The following is a 17,508-nucleotide window of genomic DNA, read 5'->3' as shown; positions in this document are numbered from 1 at the left end:
CCCCCCCCCCCCCCCCCCCCCATCACCTGCGCTTATCCTTCCAGGGAAGTGTGGTTATAAAAAGAGGCTGTGCGTGGATGAGCTGGCAGAAATAGCTGCACGCAGCCCTCTCCACACGGTGTAAGGGATGATCACCAGCTGTTCTGCAAGAGACCCAAAATAGAACCAGCGCCAGCACCGTGTGGCCCCTCGGGAGACGGTCCCTATTTAGCCAAGGCAGCCAGGCTGTGCTCACATCCTGGTTGTGTCTGTGCTCCCCTGCTGCTGGGGCAGCTGCTGCTCCCAGGGGAACGGCGGGGCAGCCAGGGAGCTGGTACTTTGGGAAAAGCCCCTTCTCCAGGGGTCAGACCAGGTTCTGACAAGCCACGGGCTGCCTTGGCTGCAGCTCCTGCCCAGGCAGCCAGAGCAGTGATTGCCCCAGCTGCCCTGTCCCTGAGCCTGCACCCACAGCCTCAGCCTCCTGAAGCTTCACTACAGCCCCTGCCCAAATACCCCTGGGGATCACAGCTGCTTCCCACACAAACCAAACAGGCCCATTATGGTCCCAGCAAGCAGCTCGCTCCTCCTCTGGGCTGGGCCAGACTCTAATTATAACTTCAGAAAGCTGTAATAAATGGATGAGAGCTGCCCAACAGCTTGTCTGTGCTGAGATATGGCTGGAGCGGCCCAACAAAGCACTCTACATCTCTGGGATTTCACAGTTGTGTCACCTCTGCCTCTCTCTGCGCTGCCCAGGAGGAAGGCTGCACGGGGGAGGAGGAGCCCCTCTGCCAGGGTATGAGCTCTGGGTACCAGTATCCCCAGCACATTCCAGCAGTGCCCAGCACTCCACAATCTGCCAGGGCTGTTCAGGCAAAGCAAAGCCCAGAGCATACACAGGACAGCACCCCAGGCACCTGCAACACTATCCCCATCCCAGCTTTGCCCTGAACTGGCTGGGAATGGACACCATCCCACAGCCCCCAAGCCTGCCCAGGACACTGCAGCAGTGCTGAGGATCTAACAGAGGGCTCAGAGCCCTTGCACCAGAGCTGCAGCTTCTCCTCCAGCAACCACTCCTGCCGGCTGTGTTGCCATGGCATCCTCAGGGATGGCACAGATGCCAGTGAGGAAGATGAGGAGGATGAAGGTAGGTGGATATGCTGGTTCTGCATAGCCAGGATGGGGTTGGGGCAGACCTAGAGACCCTCCTGAAGCAAGCAGGAGCTGTGGCCATTACCATTCCCCTCCTCAGAGGTCCCAGCTCTCCGGGATAACTGGCAGCAGCAGTTCCCAGAGAGCCATTTTCTGGCCGGCCTCACCAGCAGCAGGAAGCTGCACGAGGTACTGAGCTGGTCTTAAAAGCACGTGCATCACCCTGCCCGGGCTCTGCTGCTGCCCTCCCCATCCCTCACACCGGCTGGGAGAGCTGCTCCGACAAGGACACGGGAAGAAATCAGCACCTGCGGACACCGAGCACTGGGTTATAAAGAGCAGATGAGCAGAAGGCTGCTGCCCCCAGGGCCAGCTCTGCCTCCATTTCCCTTGCTCTCCCATCGGATCAGTTTTTGGAGGTCTCCGACCACACTGTGATCTGCACTTCTGCTAGCAGAGACCAAAGAGCAAGCCATGCTGATGCTGGTCCCACAGCAGCAACCTAGCAATGCTCAGTCCAGGACAGCAGGTTAAAACTGAGGCAACACAAATGACACTTCCCAGGTATCTCTACACATCCCTGCTTTCAGCCAAGCCCCCTTCATGTTCACTGCTCTTAGGAAACCAAGAGTGGAGCAGGGATATTCAGCCCATAACTCCTATTTAACCCATCACCCATTTAGCCAAAATCTCCCATTTCAGGCACATCCCATCTCATTTTCACAGCAAGTGAACTTTGTACTTTGAACCAGGTGAGCCAGCACTAGGCATGCAGTGTCCAGAGTCCAGAGTCCTGGTACTTGGGCAGGGAGCAGGAATGGTTCCCCCAGATCCCACGGTGAATCATCAGGGAGTAACCATAGCCCAAGGAGCAGCGCCGACATTACTCAGCAAACCATTATGAATAACTAATAGCTCTGAAAAAATGCAACCTGGGATCATGTGCGAATAGGAAGGCGGGGGTGGGGTGGGAGGGGGGGCATCTCCATTAATCACTCATTATGAATTATTCAGCAAAAGAGGAAGCAGAAGGCAAACACAAAAAATTATTTGTGTAGAAAGAGGGTGGGTTATCATCAGCGTTCAGCTGGCTCCTGGGCCATGGTCCCAGCAGCACAGCCCTGGCAGGGCTCTTCCCAGCTGGCACAAGGGCAGCCTGTGTCCAGCCCTGCCTCTGGAGCAGGCTCCTGCCACAGCAGCTCCTCTCCGGACAGGCAGCCAACCGGGAGGTGGAACTGGCATCATCCTGCTTGTGCCTCCCTGCTGGGAGCCAGGTTGGGGCATCTCCCACCCCACGGACACCTGGAAGCTGGTGAGTTCTGGCTGGCAGAGCAGGATAGCAAACTCTCGGGTCTGAGCATCTGCAAGGAAAGGTTATTCCTGCTCACCAGTTGCCACCTCAGCAGTGAGCCTGGTGCTGCAGCTTTTGTCCCTCATGGCCCAGCTGCAAGTCCCAAGGCAAAGGCAGGGCAGAGCAGATGGATTTGCTTTTTGGTATTTCCTAAATTAGTTATAAATTGCCGATCATTTATGTAATCCCACATGACAAAAGGATGTCTGGTGGGAAACCACAAGTACTTCTGTGAGGCAGGAGCACCAGCTCCACTCCAGAAATACCTTTGGGCAGGTGTGAGTGGCCATGCACGTGTGGCTGTCCACTCCAGCCACCCACTCCCAACATTTCTGATGCCCCAGGATCTTCCCTGCTCCCTCCCTCGTTGTGGCTGTCCCTCACCTGTCCTTTGGCTCCCCAGACCCCGGGGCAGGTGTGCAAACCCCCACCCCACACAGCACAGGCACACTAGGATGCTGCAGCAGCTTTCCCTGATGCCAGAGAACAAACCCCCACTCCTGGGCAGCTCTGGTTATAAATTTGTGATTTTAAGTAAAGTTTTTCTACAAATAATCTTGTGTGCATGCATTCAAAAATTAATGGACAAATACATTTTCAGGGCTTACATGGCCAATCTAGCAAGCTACTGGGAAGCCTTTGCATTACTGGAGTTAGCAAAGAAGCTGCCATAAGGTTTTCTGATATGCTTATGCATGTAATAAGAGCTACTTCATTTCTCTGCTAGTTCTGATTATTATTATCGTTATCTACTTCTACCAAAGAAGGTTGCAATTTTAGATTATACCTTAGTAATCACAAGAGACATTTCCCCTAATATTAATCTAATCTAAGACATGATAAATCCCTGTGCAGGCAGCAGTAGTCTGCTGAATTACAGACCCATGTGTACCACTGTGTTGCACATTTATGACTATTTCCCCACCTTCCACCCCATCACCTGTTTCTGCTGGGGCTGTCCCTAGAGAGCCAATCTGCCCAGCCACCATGGAGAAAATGGGCCAGAGTCTGCAGGAAAGCAGGTTTCTGCCCAGATGACAGATTGGGGGACCAGAGGGGTCTGCCCAGGGACAGCAGAAGGGTGCTGGTCCTGGTAACTTCTCAGTGACACAGAGGGGAGCTTTGTGCCCCAGAGAGCAGCACGCAGGGACCCCAGCTTCCCCCTGTGCAACACCAAGCACTTGGGAACGCCAGATGTGCACTTGGATACAAGGTCATCAACATCAAGGGGGCCTTTGGGGGTCTCTAACCAACCCCGGGCTCCCAGTGGGGTCAGCTGTGGGCTCAGACCAGTTTGCTCACAGCTGGGTCCCACTGGAAACCCTCAGGGGACAGAGCACAGCCTCTCTGGGGAGCCCACCCCAGTGCTGGGTGGTCCTCACAGTGATGCCTGGGCACCGTAGCACCCACAGGACACGGAGCACTGGCAGCACTCGTGTACCAGTGCCTGGGCACATGCAGGGGACACGCATGGCACAGCTTCCCCCGACACGTGGGCACGCAGACCCACAGGGACATCGGCATCCCCTCGTACACGGGTCCCCATACAATACCCGTGCCCAAGGACACAGGGACGCATGCCCAGGCAGGCAGGCACCCGGCACCCACCCACGCGTGCACACGGGGGCACACGCACAGCCTTGCGCCTCCCACCCACACCTTGCACACGCGTGGAGACACCCACCCCCCAGCGCACAGACACACCCCCGCACCCCCGCTCCCCGCACCCAGCGCGGGCGGACGCGCCGCCCCCCCCCCCCGCAGCACCGGGCAGCACCGGCGGGTGACGCAGCCGCCCCTGGGCACATAAGGGGCGATGCAGGCGGGGACACCGGGGTAGCCTGGCATCCTTACCGGGCACCAGCACCGGGGAGCTGGGCACGGAGGCGGTGGGCGCTGAGGGTGCTGCCCACCCCCGCAGCAGCGTGGCGGAGGGGGCCGGGGGTGCGGGACGGCGCCCACGCCACAGCCCCCGTTCCCCGCGGGGTTCCCGCAGCCCCACCGCACCGGACCCTGCGCCCCCCCGGCCGGGGGTGCAGCAGGGAGGAACGAGGCTGCAGCCGCGCTGGGACCCTCCGGCAGCACCGCGGACCCCGACCGGCGAGGGGACGGAGGTGAGAACCGGCAGGGGAGCGGCTCCGCAAGGAGCCTGGGGGCTGCCCGAGGGGAGGGGGCCGGGGGCAGCCCACGGACGCGGCTCCAAGGAGCGGGTCGGGCGGTGCACTTAGAGCAGGTCCCAGAGCTGCAGGATCCCCACGTCCCCTGGCGCACGAAGGGCAGGGGCCGGTGGGGAAGGGCAGAGCCCACCACGGGGGAGGCTTTTGAGGAGACCTGATGAGCAAGGGCTGCCAAGAGCTGCAGAGCGAGCTAGCGGGCAGGCTTCCCCCCCCCCCTCCCCCCCCCCCCCCCGGGACCCCTGGCAGGAGGGGATGCTTCAGGGAAGGGCTGGCCACGGCCAGAGGAACAGAAACTGCTGCTCACAGCTGGACAGGCAGCAAAGCGCAATGGGAGCATGGGGTAAGCAGGTGGCAGGGCCCCGGGACATGCTGGCTGGTCTGTTTCTGTGCCTCTGTGATGCTTCCATGGTGCTGGGCATCTGCTGGTCCCCCCAGCACAGCTCTGAGCTGCTACCTCCACCTTGCGCACGGAGCCCACCAGGTCCCTGAGCTGCAGGGGAGGGGTGTTGTTCGTCAAGGACACAGGTAGCAGGGCCGCGAGGCACTCAGGGTGCCTATCGTGGTTATGGGGTGATGCACAGGAGTCTTACCTGGTGTCATTTCCTATAGCCAGCCTGCCAGGCGGTGGCAGGAGGCACTTGCCAGCAGCAGCAATGCCTGTTGATCCTCCTGAGCCAGTCCTGCTGCAGAGACTGCTGTGAGTGGAAGCTGCTCTTACAGCACTCTCCTACACAAGTGGCTCACATCACCATTAAGCAGCTCGGGGTTAGAGACAGCATGACCACAACTGCTTCACATTTCCTTCAGCAGTGAGGAAGCAAAGATTGTGGCTCCAGCCCAAGAAGCCATGGGAGATGCTCACACTGTCTCTAGCAGGCTCGGTGTTATAGCTCGAGAGACCTAGAAGACATGGTGGAAACCATCTCAGCATCAGGACCATTCAGATTTCTCTGGCACTTGGTGAAATCAGCTGCATCCAGGCAAAAATCAGCATGGCTACCAGAGAAGCAGAGCTGGAAGAGAGCAAGGCAAGATGAACCGAGACATGCTACTGGGAAGCAGCAAGAGCAGGGCTGCTCTGCCAAGGGAGATGAGCCGTAAGCTGAGGATAACACCTCATCATCAGGGCAGGGACAAGTCAGTGACAGGTCCCATCAGCAGTGATCATCAGACCAAGGCGAGAAGGCAAGCCAAGTCCCAGGTCAGCAAGGGAAGGCCAATGAACAAGTCCATCTGACAGGGATGGATGGAGCCTTAGGCACCTTCACAGGTCAAGCCAGGACTGGGGCTCTGGGCCTGCATTTAAATAGAGCCCCCAGCCCAGGGGCAGAGGGAGGGAGAGTGGGTGGCTGAGGGTCTCAGCTGAAGCTGGTCAGGGCAATTAAGGGCAATTGGTGCACTCAGGGCTCTGGCAGCTGCATCCTCTGGCACGTCTAGAACAGATGAAGGCCAGAGGCTACAATGCTGATAGAGAAAAATAGTGTTTCCTAAAAATGAGGCTGTTGAGAAGGGGCCAGTGCCAATACGTAAATGCACGGTAAGGCTGTGAGAATGCAGGGCTGAGGCACCTCCCAGCTGGCAGAGATCGGCCCTTTCTCCCCAGGACATCCCTGAGGAGAACAAGCCTCTCCTCCTGCTGCCACTCACCTGCCTGGCACCCTGGGCACCCGTGAGCAGCAGGAGACCCGGGGTGCTGGGGGCTGTGGTGCTGCACGTGGGCAAGGGGGCGGCTTTGGAGGGGCTCCTAGTACCACGGGGTGGGGGGGATGTGGTCAGAGAGGCCATGGGATATGGGGCAGCACCAAGAGCGTGACATTCCCAGGAGGGCAAGGCAGAGGGGAGAGCCAGGGCTGAGGAACAAGCCTCACCTCTCCTTCATGGTTCCTTTCACAGCTGCCGGCTGATGCTGTCTTTGCCCACCAGTAAGCAGCAGCCGGTGCCATGGATGAGGTGACGGAGCTGGAGATGGAGGGGAACTCCCTCTTGAAGGCAGTGTGGCTCGGGCGGCTCCGGCTCACCCGGCTGCTGCTGGAAGGGGGGGCTTACATCAATGAGAGCAATGAGAAAGGGGAGACTGCCCTGATGGTGGCCTGCATCACCAAGCACGTCGACCAGCAGAGCATTAACAAGGCCAAGATGGTGAAGTACCTGCTGGACAATAGAGCTGACCCCAACATCCAGGACAAGTCTGGGAAAACGGCCCTCATGCATGCCTGTATCCGTGGTGCAGGGGGGGACGTGGTGTCCCTGCTGCTGGAGAACGGGGCAGACCCCAGCTTGGAGGACCACTCGGGAGCATCTGCTTTGGTCCACGCCATCAATGCTGATGACAAGGATGTGCTGCAGCACCTCCTGAATGCCTGCAAAGCCAAAGGGAAGGAGGTGATCATTATCACCATGGACAAATCGGCCTCTGGCACCAAGGCCACCAAGCAGTACCTGAACGTTCCCCCCTCACTGGAGTTCAAGGAGAGGACCCCCCCTGAGGCATGCACAGCACCTTCCAGCGCCCACATGAAAACTCCTGTCTCGGCACCTTCCCCTGCTGAGAAGGAGAGCGGCACCTTTGGGTCACACCCCAGGGACAGCCCCTCTGCCAGGGCTGCTGATGAGCCATCCTCCCCAGGCCAGAGAGCTGGTGCAGCCAGGAGAGCCCGCCTGCCCCAGCTGAAGCGGCTGCGATCGGAGCCATGGGGTCTGGTCGCACCCTCGGTGCTGGCAGCCTCTGCGCACCGTGACGACACGCGGGTCTGCGTGGACGATGAGGTGATCATGGGCATTGGTGACCTTTCGCTCTCCAAAAAGGCTCCCCTTGCCCGGAGTGGCAGCAGCAAGAGCAAGGACCCCTCTCTCTTCCCCCCAGTAGACGAAGAGTCTCTGAGGACGTTGCCAGCGCCGGGGCCATTGGCGAGGAAAACAGCCTATGAGAAGAACCAGGCCACCCATCAGCGCCTGCCCCGGAGGAGCACAGTCCCTGAAGACCTGGAGAGCATCGGCTCCGCTGCCAACGGCTCAGCCGCAGCGATGGACACGCTGTACTGGCGGAGGCTGGGCGCTGAGCACTACGACTGCGATCCCCAGCTCTCCAGCGGCCCAGCTGAGGGGGGGAAGGTGCCGTCGGAGAGGAGGAAGCTCAGCGGGTCCCACTTGGCTTTGCTGGATGGCTCACGGGAGTCCCTGGATAGCATCGCTGGCACATCACCTGGGACTGTCCGGCGCCGACCGCCCGGCTTGCTGGAGAGGCGAGGGTCCGGGACCCTGCTGCTGGACCACATCTCCCACACGAGGCCAGGATATCTGCCCCCCCTGAATGTGAACCCCAACCCCCCAATCCCTGACATCGGCTCCAACACCAAAACCTCCTCCCCGCTCACTGCTGGTTTGAAGTCCCTGGTGCCCATCGCCCCCAGCTCACCCAGACGGGGTGACTTGAGATCCAAAAGGAAGCTTCTCCGGAGACACTCCATGCAAGCGGAGCAGATGTGGCAGCTCTCTGATTTTGAGGAAATAGTGGCCCAGTAGCCATGTCACCATTTACTTCCCAGTAAGGTCACCATACCAGTGCTGTCCCTGCAGAAACGTGACGTTCCCACATGGAGCAGTTGCCTGGCTCCAGGGAAGTGCTGGTGACCATGGGGGTCAGACCTGTGCCCAGGGGCTGAATCGGGAGGTTCCTGCTCCTGCTTGCCAAAGCTGTGAGGAGAGCCTGGGCCTCCAGCCCAAAGAGCCGAAGTCTCTCTTGTACTTTTCATTCACTGCTGGACCTTTCCCCAGGGGCGACTACCTGAGAGATCGATCCCAGACCATCTGAGATTGTCAGGCTTCGTGCGAAGGCTCCTGCTTGGAGTTCACTTATTCCTTGTTATTTACAATCTGCTTTTCTTCCATCCTGCTCATTCTGACGCAGAAACCCATCTGGAGCCCCACGCCAGTGAGCCATGGGGCTGATGTGTTTGTGAAGTGCCTACCAGGAAGGAAAGGAGCTTGATGCTGTGCAGCATTGGAAGATCAGAAAACCACCCTCCCTGGCAATTGAATGTATTGGTACCCTCACTGTGCTGGAGAGGGAGACAATTCTCCACCTCAGAGATTTCCAAGCACTTTGAAACTCCAGAGGCTGAGCTAACCCCGTTGCTGCTGCAACCTGGTGCCTTCAGTGGGCCTGGATTGGGAACGGGTTTATCTCTGTCTCTGAAGTGACCAAGATTCAGGAGCATTTCCCACTATACCGAGCAACTCCAAGCACTGAATTCCTGGGTGGGGAAGGCTGCCAGCTTGGTCTGCACAGGAAGCCTCTGCCAACGATGGGGGAGCAAGGATGCCACGTTGCCAAGGGTGGCACATGGTGAGCGTCAGGGGTTCATCCCAGCAGGGCGAAGCTGCAGGAATAGCACCGCAGCCAGGTCACCCCTCTCCTGCTGACCCTGCTGCAGCAGCAGCCCTGTGGGGCCAAAGCAGAGCTGAGGCGGGGGGAGCACGCAGGTGGGAGGAGGGGGCAGCCACAGGATGGCTCTGCATGGTGTTGGTGTCTGCCGCACCTCTCTGCATGGCACTGTCCTGATGCAGCCTGAGTCCGAGCCAGCAAACGCATCTGCTTGGCTGGAGGTGGGGGTGCGAGCACCGTTCCTTCCCGGTGCCCAGGAACGGGGTGCCCGGTGCCGCAGCCCACAGCCGTGCAGCACCCTGCCACGGGACTGGGCCCGCACCGGCAGCACGCGGCAGCTGCACGGGACCAGGGCAGCGAGACCGTGCACCGCAGGCCCCCTCCCACCCGCACGGCCCCCGCCTCAGGCAGGCACAGCTGGCGGTGGGAAGCACTCCTCACCCCACACTCGGCTGGGGCTGTAGGCTGTATGTGTGTCGTAGCTGCCATCAGCCGTCGCCAAACCCACCGCATGGAACCGGCTGCACGGAGAGAAACCAGCCCACGGCCCCGTGCCACTGCCCGGGCAAGCGTTTCGGATCTGCAGCATGCCCCAAACGCTGTGCCGAGCACCAACAGCTCCCCCGTGTTTATTCAGTCTCACCTGGGATATGCCGGATCTGCCAGCTGCACAAGGAACCCATCTCAGTAGCCCCCGCCTCGAAGTTACTAGCCAACATGGTGTATCAGACTGCTCCAGCGAGCGAGCGGCAGATGTTGGGTTCTGCCCTCGCCTCGATCAGCCCAGCACACGTTCCCGTCCGTCCTTCCCAAGCGGCTGCCAACCAGCGGGTCCCTTGCCCTGGGCATTAGCCACCTTTCTCCAGGCTGTTGCAAAACTTGGCGCAGCTCCTGCACAAAGCAGCGCTGCATTTTGGATTGAACTGCGCAGGAACATTCTCTGAAAGTGCATTTGAGATTTAAATATGCTATTTAGAGCAGAGGTGGGCTTATATTTTTACAGCCTTAAAAGTTTATACTCTCTGTAGGTCAGATGTCTTATAGATTGAATTTCAGGCATATTTTCCCTGTAACAGTGATGTTTGTCTTCTGTTTTCGTGTGGAATTTTCAAGCCCGTAGTTCACCTTTTCAATTCATTTCTAAACACTCGATATTTTGTGGTTTGCTTTTTTTTTTTTTTTTAAGCAATATTTGACACTTTAGCCAGCCGTCGGAGGCCGGTGCCTTGCAGAACGCGGGTCACCTGTTAGGATCTTCCCGCGTTGGAGCGGGGAAGGCAAGCAGCGGGAATATTTTAATGCATGTATTTAAACGAGCGCGTGTGCGTACGGCGGGAGCAGGCGGGCCCGGGGGGTGACGTCATGTAACAGCAATACAGGCTTGTGACGATACCGCTGCCTTAATGAAGAGCTCGGAGTCGGCCTGAGCCACCGCGGGGTCCCGCGGCACTGGCCCCCCTCCCCCCCCGCCCCACGCTGCGGCTGCCGGGACGCCCGGCCCCGGGGGCGGGCAGGCAGCGGGGCCGCCCCCAGCGGAAGCGCTGCCGGTGCCGGCGGAGCCACGTCAGGGGGCCGGGATGCGGGGAGGGACGCGGGCAGGGATGATGCGGGGCGGCGGGATGCGGGGCGGGATGCTGGTGCTGGTGCTGCTGTGGGCGCTGCGGGCCGGCGGCACCGAGCTGACCTTCGAGCTGCCCGACAGCGACAAGCAGTGCTTCCACCAGGAGCTGGAGCGCGGCGTCAAGTTCACGCTGGACTACCAGGTACTGCCCTGCTGCCCCCCTGCCTGTACCCCTGCCCCCGGCCCCGTGCCCCTGCCCCTGCTTGTGCCCAGCGCCTGCTGCCCCTGCCCCCAGCCCTGTGCCCCCCTGCCTGCACCCCTGACCCTGCTTCTGCCCGGCACCCCTTGCCTGTCCACCTGCCCCCATGTCCCTGCCTCTGCTCTTTGCCCATACCCCCAGCCCTGTGGCCCTATGCCCCGGACCCTGCTCATGCCCAGCACCTGCTGCCCCTACCTCCAGCCCTGTGCCCCCCTGCCTGCACCCCTGCCCCTGCTTCTGCCCATCGCCCCTTGCCTGTACCCCCAGCCCCGCGCCCATGCACGTGCCTTTGTGCCCAGCACTCACTGCCCCTTCCCCCAGCCCTGTGCCCATGCCCCTGCCCATGGCCCACTGCCCACGCCTCTGCCCCTGCTTGTGCCCATTGACCTCTGCCTGTGCCCCCAGCCCTGTGCCCCCTGCTGTACTCCTGCCCCAGCTTGTGCCCGTCGCCATCAGCCTGTACCTCCGTGCTCCTGCCGTGCCCCTGCCCATGCCCTGCAGAGCCCCAGGCAGGGCTGCAGCTGCCCCTCTCCCATGCACCTCCCAGCTCCCCCCGCGCCACACCGGGTGCATTCCCAGCCCTGGCCCCATGCCTGGCAGTGCCTGCCTCAGAGCCAGTACTAGGATCTGCCCACAGCAGCCATGGGAGCCTCTGACCTGGGCCATCAGGGCTGTCCCCCTTTCCAGGCACCCCGCTTGAGCTGTGGGCACCCTCCTTGAGCTGCTGGCACCGTGGGGCACCGCTTCCCCGGGGATCCCCCAGCCTGGGCCCCCATCCCATGGCAGGCAGCCGTGGGCAAGGTGCCTGCCCGTTGCGGGCACGGCTGTGCACGCAGGCATGGGGCCAGGCAGAGCGGCTCCATCGGGGAGGGAGGCTCTCGCCACGTGGTTTGGCAAGTGCCACCTGCATTTCCTTGCCCAGGTGATTACCGGGGGACACTACGATGTAGACTGCTATGTGGAGGATCCCAACGGCAGGACGATCTACAAGGAAACCAAGAAGCAATACGACAGCTTCCCGCACCATACTGAAATCAAGGGCGTCTACACCTTCTGCTTCAGCAATGAGTTCTCCACCTTCTCCCACAAAACCGTCTACTTCGACTTCCAGGTGGGCGACGAACCACCGATCCTGCCTGACATGAGCAACCGCGTCACTGCGCTGACACAGGTGGGTGACTGCACGCTGCCACCAGAGGAAGGTCCTGCCGCGGCTTCCGCTTGTGGCCAAACGGCCCTGCAGGTTGGCAGCTGGGGGCTCGTCTCCCTTCCCCTCTGCCAAATGCAGAAGTGCCAACCACCAGCCAACCGTCCTGCCACACACATGCCACATCCTCCTCCTGGTGGCGGGCAGGGAGGGTCGGGGAGGGCTGCACTGGGTCTGAACCTCCCTGGCCTGAGCACCTAGTTTCCATCCCACGCAAGAAAAGCGCAGCAAGGTTCTTTCCATCCTTTGGTGTGAACCTGCAGGGATGGCTGTGCCCTGGGCTGTGCTGCCCCCAGCACCTCGGCAGGGCTCTCGGCTGTGCCCCAGGACTCACAGCAGGCTTCCGACACTGGACAGTCTCCAGCATTGCCCCTAAACTGCTCTAAGGTCGGGGGTGGCAGAGACCTGCCACCGGCTCTCGGGTGCCCCAGCACAGTCCTCAGCTTCCTTGGCCGTGAGCTGTGCTGCATCAGGAGTGATGGAGCATGTTTGTCTCCCTAGATGGAGTCCGCTTGTGTCACCATCCACGAGGCTCTGAACACGGTGATCGACTCCCAGACTCACTACCGCCTGCGGGAAGCACAGGACCGGAGCAGAGCTGAAGACCTCAACGGCCGGGTCTCATACTGGTCGGTCGGGGAAACCCTCATCCTCTTTGTGGTCAGCATTGGGCAAGTGATGCTGCTTAAAAGCTTCTTCACTGAGAAGAGACCCGGCAGCGGCGTGGCCAGCACCTAGAGCCACAGCTGTTTGGTGCCCGAACTGCGAGGGGGAGCAAGCCGTGTTCTCCTGGGTCATGCTTTACCTCCATTTTCTGCAAGGTGCTGCCATGGGGAGGTGGTTGGGTGGGAGCAGGGGATGACATGATGCTGCTGAGCCAGGTGGAATATGGTCACCCCTGTGCGAGCACCCCCGGCAAATCTTCCCAGCATCACCTCCCACTTTGCCATCTCCTGCCCTGTGGCCCCGTCCCCTCGCCTGGCCGGTCTGTCCCTACTCACCAGCTCCACTGGGGAAGTGGGTGGGTGTGCTGGACCAGCATCAACACTGGCCCCTTGTCCGACATCTGATGCACCTTCCGAGCCCGATGTGACTGCAAGGTGCAGCCCAGCATCTGTCAAGGCCATGTGCTGCCCACACACACCGAGCGGGACAGGGAGCTGTGCCCAGGCCAGCGAGGGGACGGGGCAATGCGGACCCACCCAGTGCCCACCTCCCGAGCACTCCTGCACCAAGCCAAGTGCTGTTAGCCCAGCAGAGAGCTGCCCTGTGGGCTGCGGGCTCTGCCTGCAGGCAGAGGGGTGGGCACAGCCCCTCCTTTTTCCCCCAGGGCAGGCAGGGTGCTCCCCACAGCTGGGCCAAAGCTGGCAGCAGCATCCCAGGAGCTGCTGGATCAAAAACAGAGGCAAAGTTTCAGCAGGGGCTTTTTGTCTGGTGCTTTACATTGCTTTGCAAGCCCCTGTCCTCACAGCAAAGCATTTCCCAGGCCTTTCTCTGCTGCAGGAGCAAGTAGCTTGCCCTGTACAGGATGGTATTTTCATACTTGCAGGAGTCCATGCCTGGGGCTTGGTCTCCGGCGCATCCCGCTGTGCCCAGCAGACAGTGGGAGTGGGCACAGCTCAGCCCCACCTGTGCTGAGGAAGCCCCGTCCTTGCCCTAGCAGCATCAAGGACCCCCCATGCCCCTGGGACTGTGGCCCCAGTCCATGGAGCCCCACAAAACAGAGACCCATGTGAGAGCCCTTGGGAGACCACCCTGTGCCAGACCCCAGGGAGACCAACATGCCAACCACTGCCACCAGCCCTCGAGCGGGCACAGGATCAATCCTCTGGAGCCGGAGCAGCACCACTGGCATTTTACTTTGCCACTTCGTAATAAACCCCTGCGACCATGGTTCATGCTGCCATTATTGGGATGGACAGCCAAGTATGGCCACTGTCACTGCTGAGCTGGCTGTTCCTGCCTCGTCGGGCACTTTGCCCCCCACCAGCACTCCAGAGACAGGCTTGGCACCCACTGGGGTGATGCCCGTCTCCCCCCTGGCTCTCGGCAGACCCCTGCACAAGACATTTTGGTGCAGGCAGTTAGGGCAGCCCTCCCCTCCTGCCTGCCTGCCCCACTGCCTGCAGCCCTGCTACGCACCAGCTGAGTGTGCTTCTGGTTCAGGACCAGATACCAGAGCTAGGGAGACCCCTCAGCTCCCCTGGCCACCCCTCTGCTGATGCAGCCAGCTCATACACAGGCTGCGCTGTCAGTGGGGGCTTCCCCAGAGCTATGGGCAAACCCCTAGGGCTGGGTCCCCCCTGGAAGCGGGGGCTGAAGGGGGCAAATGAGCCCAGTGACCCATCGCAGCAAAGCAGGGACCCCCGGGTGGATGCTGTCTGGAGTCGGCCTCTTGATGCAGTCTTGGCTCCAGCAAACCCCATTCTGCTGTAACCCTTCCCCGAGACTGGGGGGACACCAGAGTATTCCTGTGAGCCATTCGCCCTGCTGCTGGCATTGCTTCTGGTGCCATGCTGACTGCTCCAAGACGCGGTGGGGAGCAAGAGGCCCAGGGCTGCAGCCCCCTTCCCACCTCCTCAGCCTCTCTCAGCCCCACCAGCTATGCCAGCTCCCGCAGCAGCGCTGGCCTTGGGGCAGTTGCTGTGCAGCTGGGAGCAGCTGGGCCCCCGTGCCTCGCAACGACCTTCGGCAGGAGCTGAGCGCTCCCGTTTTGAGCGGAGCCACCAGCGGGTGCAAGGCTGCTGCAGGCAGCGTGACACCCTGGGACTGCTGCCAGCTCAGCGCTGCCAGCAGGGACCAGCCCGGCGGGGACAAACAGCCACTGCAGAGAGGGCAGCACCCAGCCCTGGCCAGCATGCAGGATGCTCTTGGATCCGCCCCCCGGTGGGGACCCTGGGAGCACCCCACGGTGGGGACAGGAGCAGCCAGGACCGGCTCCAGGTCAGCCACCCCTCCAGCCTGTCCCCAGCAGTGCTGGATCTGAGGACCCCGGCCCAGCTCGTGACCAGGAACACAGGCAGGACAGGAGGTGGCTGTGGGACACTTTATTGCTGGGCTGGACTGTGCTCCAGCAGCTGTGCAGGTCTTGGCATGCACAGAGGGGGGATGAGGGGGGCACCCACGCCAGCCCCACCACCCGCAGAGGCACTTTGGGGTGCAGGAAGAGAGCAGCAGTGACCCAGTCCCTGCCAGACCTGTCCTGCCCTCACTGTCCTGCCACCGGTCCCCTTGCGCCCGCAGCTTCAGTGCCCACTGAGCACCGCGGGGCGTCCCTGTGGGCACATGGCCGTGCTGGTGTCACAGGGAGCTGCTCTGGCAGGAGCCGGTGGTGCCAGGAGGCACCTGCCACCCCCGTGTGCCCGGGATGCCCCGCTTGGGTGGCAGGGAGGAGGCCGAGCAGCGGAAGGAGCCCGTGGCTGGGGAGGACGGCTGGGGCTCAGGGCCATGCCCGCAGGGGCAGCCCCAGCCCCTCTGGAAAGGGATGGTGAAGAGCCCGTAGGTGATGGGGTCCAGGCATGCGTTGAAGAGACCAAAGATGAAGAGGATGTGGCTGAGGGCTGGTGAGACCCTTTTCTCCATGGCCCGTGGGCAAAACCAGTACCACAGCCCCAGCAGGTAGTAGGGGGTCCAGCAGAGGATGAAGGAGGAGACGATGACCAGGCTCATCTTCAGCATGCGCAGCCGTGCCCGCGGGATGTTGTTCCTGGAGCAGTGCAGCGACATGTCCCGGGAGGAGACTGGGGGGCGGGGGGGCCATGGCCCATGAGTGGGGGACACTTAGCCTGGCTGGGGCAGGAACTCCATGCTCCACAGGAGGGCTGGGGGGTCCCTGCACAGCCCCAGCTAGGGCTCCCCCCTTCTCCCTCCTTCCCAGGGTCCCTGCAGACACCCCCCCCCGGTATGGGGATGGGGCAGCCTGGTGCCCAGGCACTCACAGAGGCTGGAGCCCATGCGCCGGGAGATCTCCAGGAGGATGCGTGTGTAGCAGCAGACCATGATGAGCAGCGGCAGCAGGAAGAGGCAGCTGAAGCCGAGCATGTTGTAGAGGGTCTCATGCCAGGGCTGGGGGAAGCTGCCCCGCGTGGTGCACTGGGTGAAGTTGTGGGGGGGGGCGGAGGGTGACCGTGTGGAAGAGGAACAGCTGGAAGCAGAGCAGAGGTGGGATGGCAGCCCCCTCCCCAGGGGCTCTGTGCCTCCCAAAAGCAGATCCTGAGCCAGGGACCACTGGAGCCACAGGGTCAGACGCTGTTCATGGGATCCCCAGCCACCCCTGCACCAGCTCTGGTCCCCACCCCCAGGGGGATGGGGCGCACAGTGGGGAGGGGGCCAGAGCTGGGTGGAGGGGGCATGCTGCCACGGCCCCTCCTTCGCTGCTGTTTCTCCTCCAAGCCTTCTCCAACCCGATTGCACAGGGCTGGCAGCAGCACCAGCCCTGGCAGCGACCCCAGATGGTGTGGCTGGGGACCCTGGGAGCCAGCACAGAAGCTGGGTGGGCGTCTGCCACGGGGCATGGAGCCTGAGAGGAGCCCCGAGATGAGTACCTGTGGCACCGAGAGCCCCGCGCTGAGGAGCCAAGCAACATAAAGCATGATGCGGTTCCTCCTCCGGGCGCGGGCAATGGCCAGCGGGTGCAGGATGGCAGCCTGCCGGTCCAGGCTGATGACGACGGTGATGAAGGCGGAGGCGTACATGGCCAGCAGCCGGAGGTACATGAGGAGGCGGCAGGCCAGGTCACCTGCCCGCCACTGCAGTGTGATGTTCCAGATGGCATCCAGCGGCATCACTGCCACCGTCACCAGCAGGTCAGCGACAGCCAGGTGCAACAGCAGCAGGCGGATGTGGGAGCGCCGGCTGCCCCGCCGGCCCCCCGCCGCCCGCAGCACCGCCAGGTTGCAGCTGGCAGAGAGGGCGAAGAGGACGAAGGTGACAGCCACGCGGGCCTGGGCAGCGGGGGAGAAGGTGGGCAGCTGCAGGGGCTCCTCGACGCCCTCCGCCTGCGGGCTCCAGGCACAGCCCTGCTCGCGGGGGGACAGGTTGCCGGGGGTCTCCGTACTGGTGTTCCCCACTGCGGGGCCTGGGTCCAGGTGGTCCCTTCCTGCCACAATAGGCAGACAGGCAGCAGCAGCCTGGCCAGAGGGAGCCCTGGGGTGGGGGCTCCAAGGGGGGACAGGTCATGCTTAGCATAGGAGGTCCCATCCCCTGGTGCGCTGCTCCCTACCCAGGGCCATGGTGCCTGCACCACAACCCTAGCCCAGCTCACTGCCTTCAGCTGCTCCCTGCATCCCCGCTGCACCCCCAGAGCCACCCCACACCCTACAGAGCTACGAGGGTCCTTGGCACCAAGCAGGGCAGAGGGGGACAGGCTCAGCTAGTCCCAACCCACCACCCAGCCCGGGCCATTCCTGCTGCCCATCCACACTGGAGCATCCCTT

At 61.7% G+C, this 17,508-nt stretch overlaps 3 protein-coding genes across 3 annotated transcripts; 2 read left to right on the top strand and 1 right to left on the bottom strand.

Moving 5' to 3' along the window:
* The first annotated feature begins 6,561 nt into the window (after positions 1-6,561).
* ANKRD34C (ankyrin repeat domain 34C) lies at positions 6,562-10,123 on the top strand. The gene has a single exon (XM_040602058.1). It carries the CDS (start codon positions 6,604-6,606, stop codon positions 8,182-8,184), a length of 1,581 nt encoding a protein of 526 aa, XP_040457992.1. The 5' UTR covers positions 6,562-6,603; the 3' UTR covers positions 8,185-10,123.
* A 354-nt stretch (positions 10,124-10,477) lies between these two features.
* TMED3 (transmembrane p24 trafficking protein 3) lies at positions 10,478-13,966 on the top strand. The gene is made up of 3 exons (XM_040602059.1): positions 10,478-10,809; positions 11,789-12,037; positions 12,575-13,966. Exons 1-3 carry the CDS (start codon positions 10,624-10,626, stop codon positions 12,809-12,811), a joined length of 672 nt encoding a protein of 223 aa, XP_040457993.1. The 5' UTR covers positions 10,478-10,623; the 3' UTR covers positions 12,812-13,966.
* A 1,407-nt stretch (positions 13,967-15,373) lies between these two features.
* Positions 15,374-17,304, bottom strand: LOC121091057 (gonadotropin-releasing hormone II receptor-like). Its single transcript, XM_040600241.1, is given in 5 exon segments — positions 15,374-15,813; positions 16,012-16,186; positions 16,188-16,217; positions 16,618-17,171; positions 17,295-17,304. Coding segments are annotated over 5 exon segments (1,209 nt in total).
* Positions 17,305-17,508: the final 204 nt, after the last annotated feature.

Source organism: Falco naumanni, chromosome 7 (assembly GCF_017639655.2).
Source record: "Falco naumanni isolate bFalNau1 chromosome 7, bFalNau1.pat, whole genome shotgun sequence".
Classification (NCBI taxonomy): domain Eukaryota; kingdom Metazoa; phylum Chordata; class Aves; order Falconiformes; family Falconidae; genus Falco; species Falco naumanni.
The sequence above is the reverse complement of the archived record's forward strand: the minus strand, read 5'-3'. Positions and strand labels throughout refer to the sequence as shown.

What these genes read in the sequence shown, in the direction of transcription:
- ANKRD34C (XM_040602058.1), top strand. Translation starts at nt 6,604, where the DNA reads ATGGATGAGGTGACGGAGCTGGAGATGGAGGGGAACTCCCTCTTGAAG.
- TMED3 (XM_040602059.1), top strand. Translation starts at nt 10,624, where the DNA reads ATGCGGGGAGGGACGCGGGCAGGGATGATGCGGGGCGGCGGGATGCGG. An exon ending in AGTTCACGCTGGACTACCAG is followed by an intron (nt 10,810 to 11,788) that starts GTACTGCCCTGC and finishes TTCCTTGCCCAG; the next exon opens with GTGATTACCGGGGGACACTA. An exon ending in GCGTCACTGCGCTGACACAG is followed by an intron (nt 12,038 to 12,574) that starts GTGGGTGACTGC and finishes TTGTCTCCCTAG; the next exon opens with ATGGAGTCCGCTTGTGTCAC.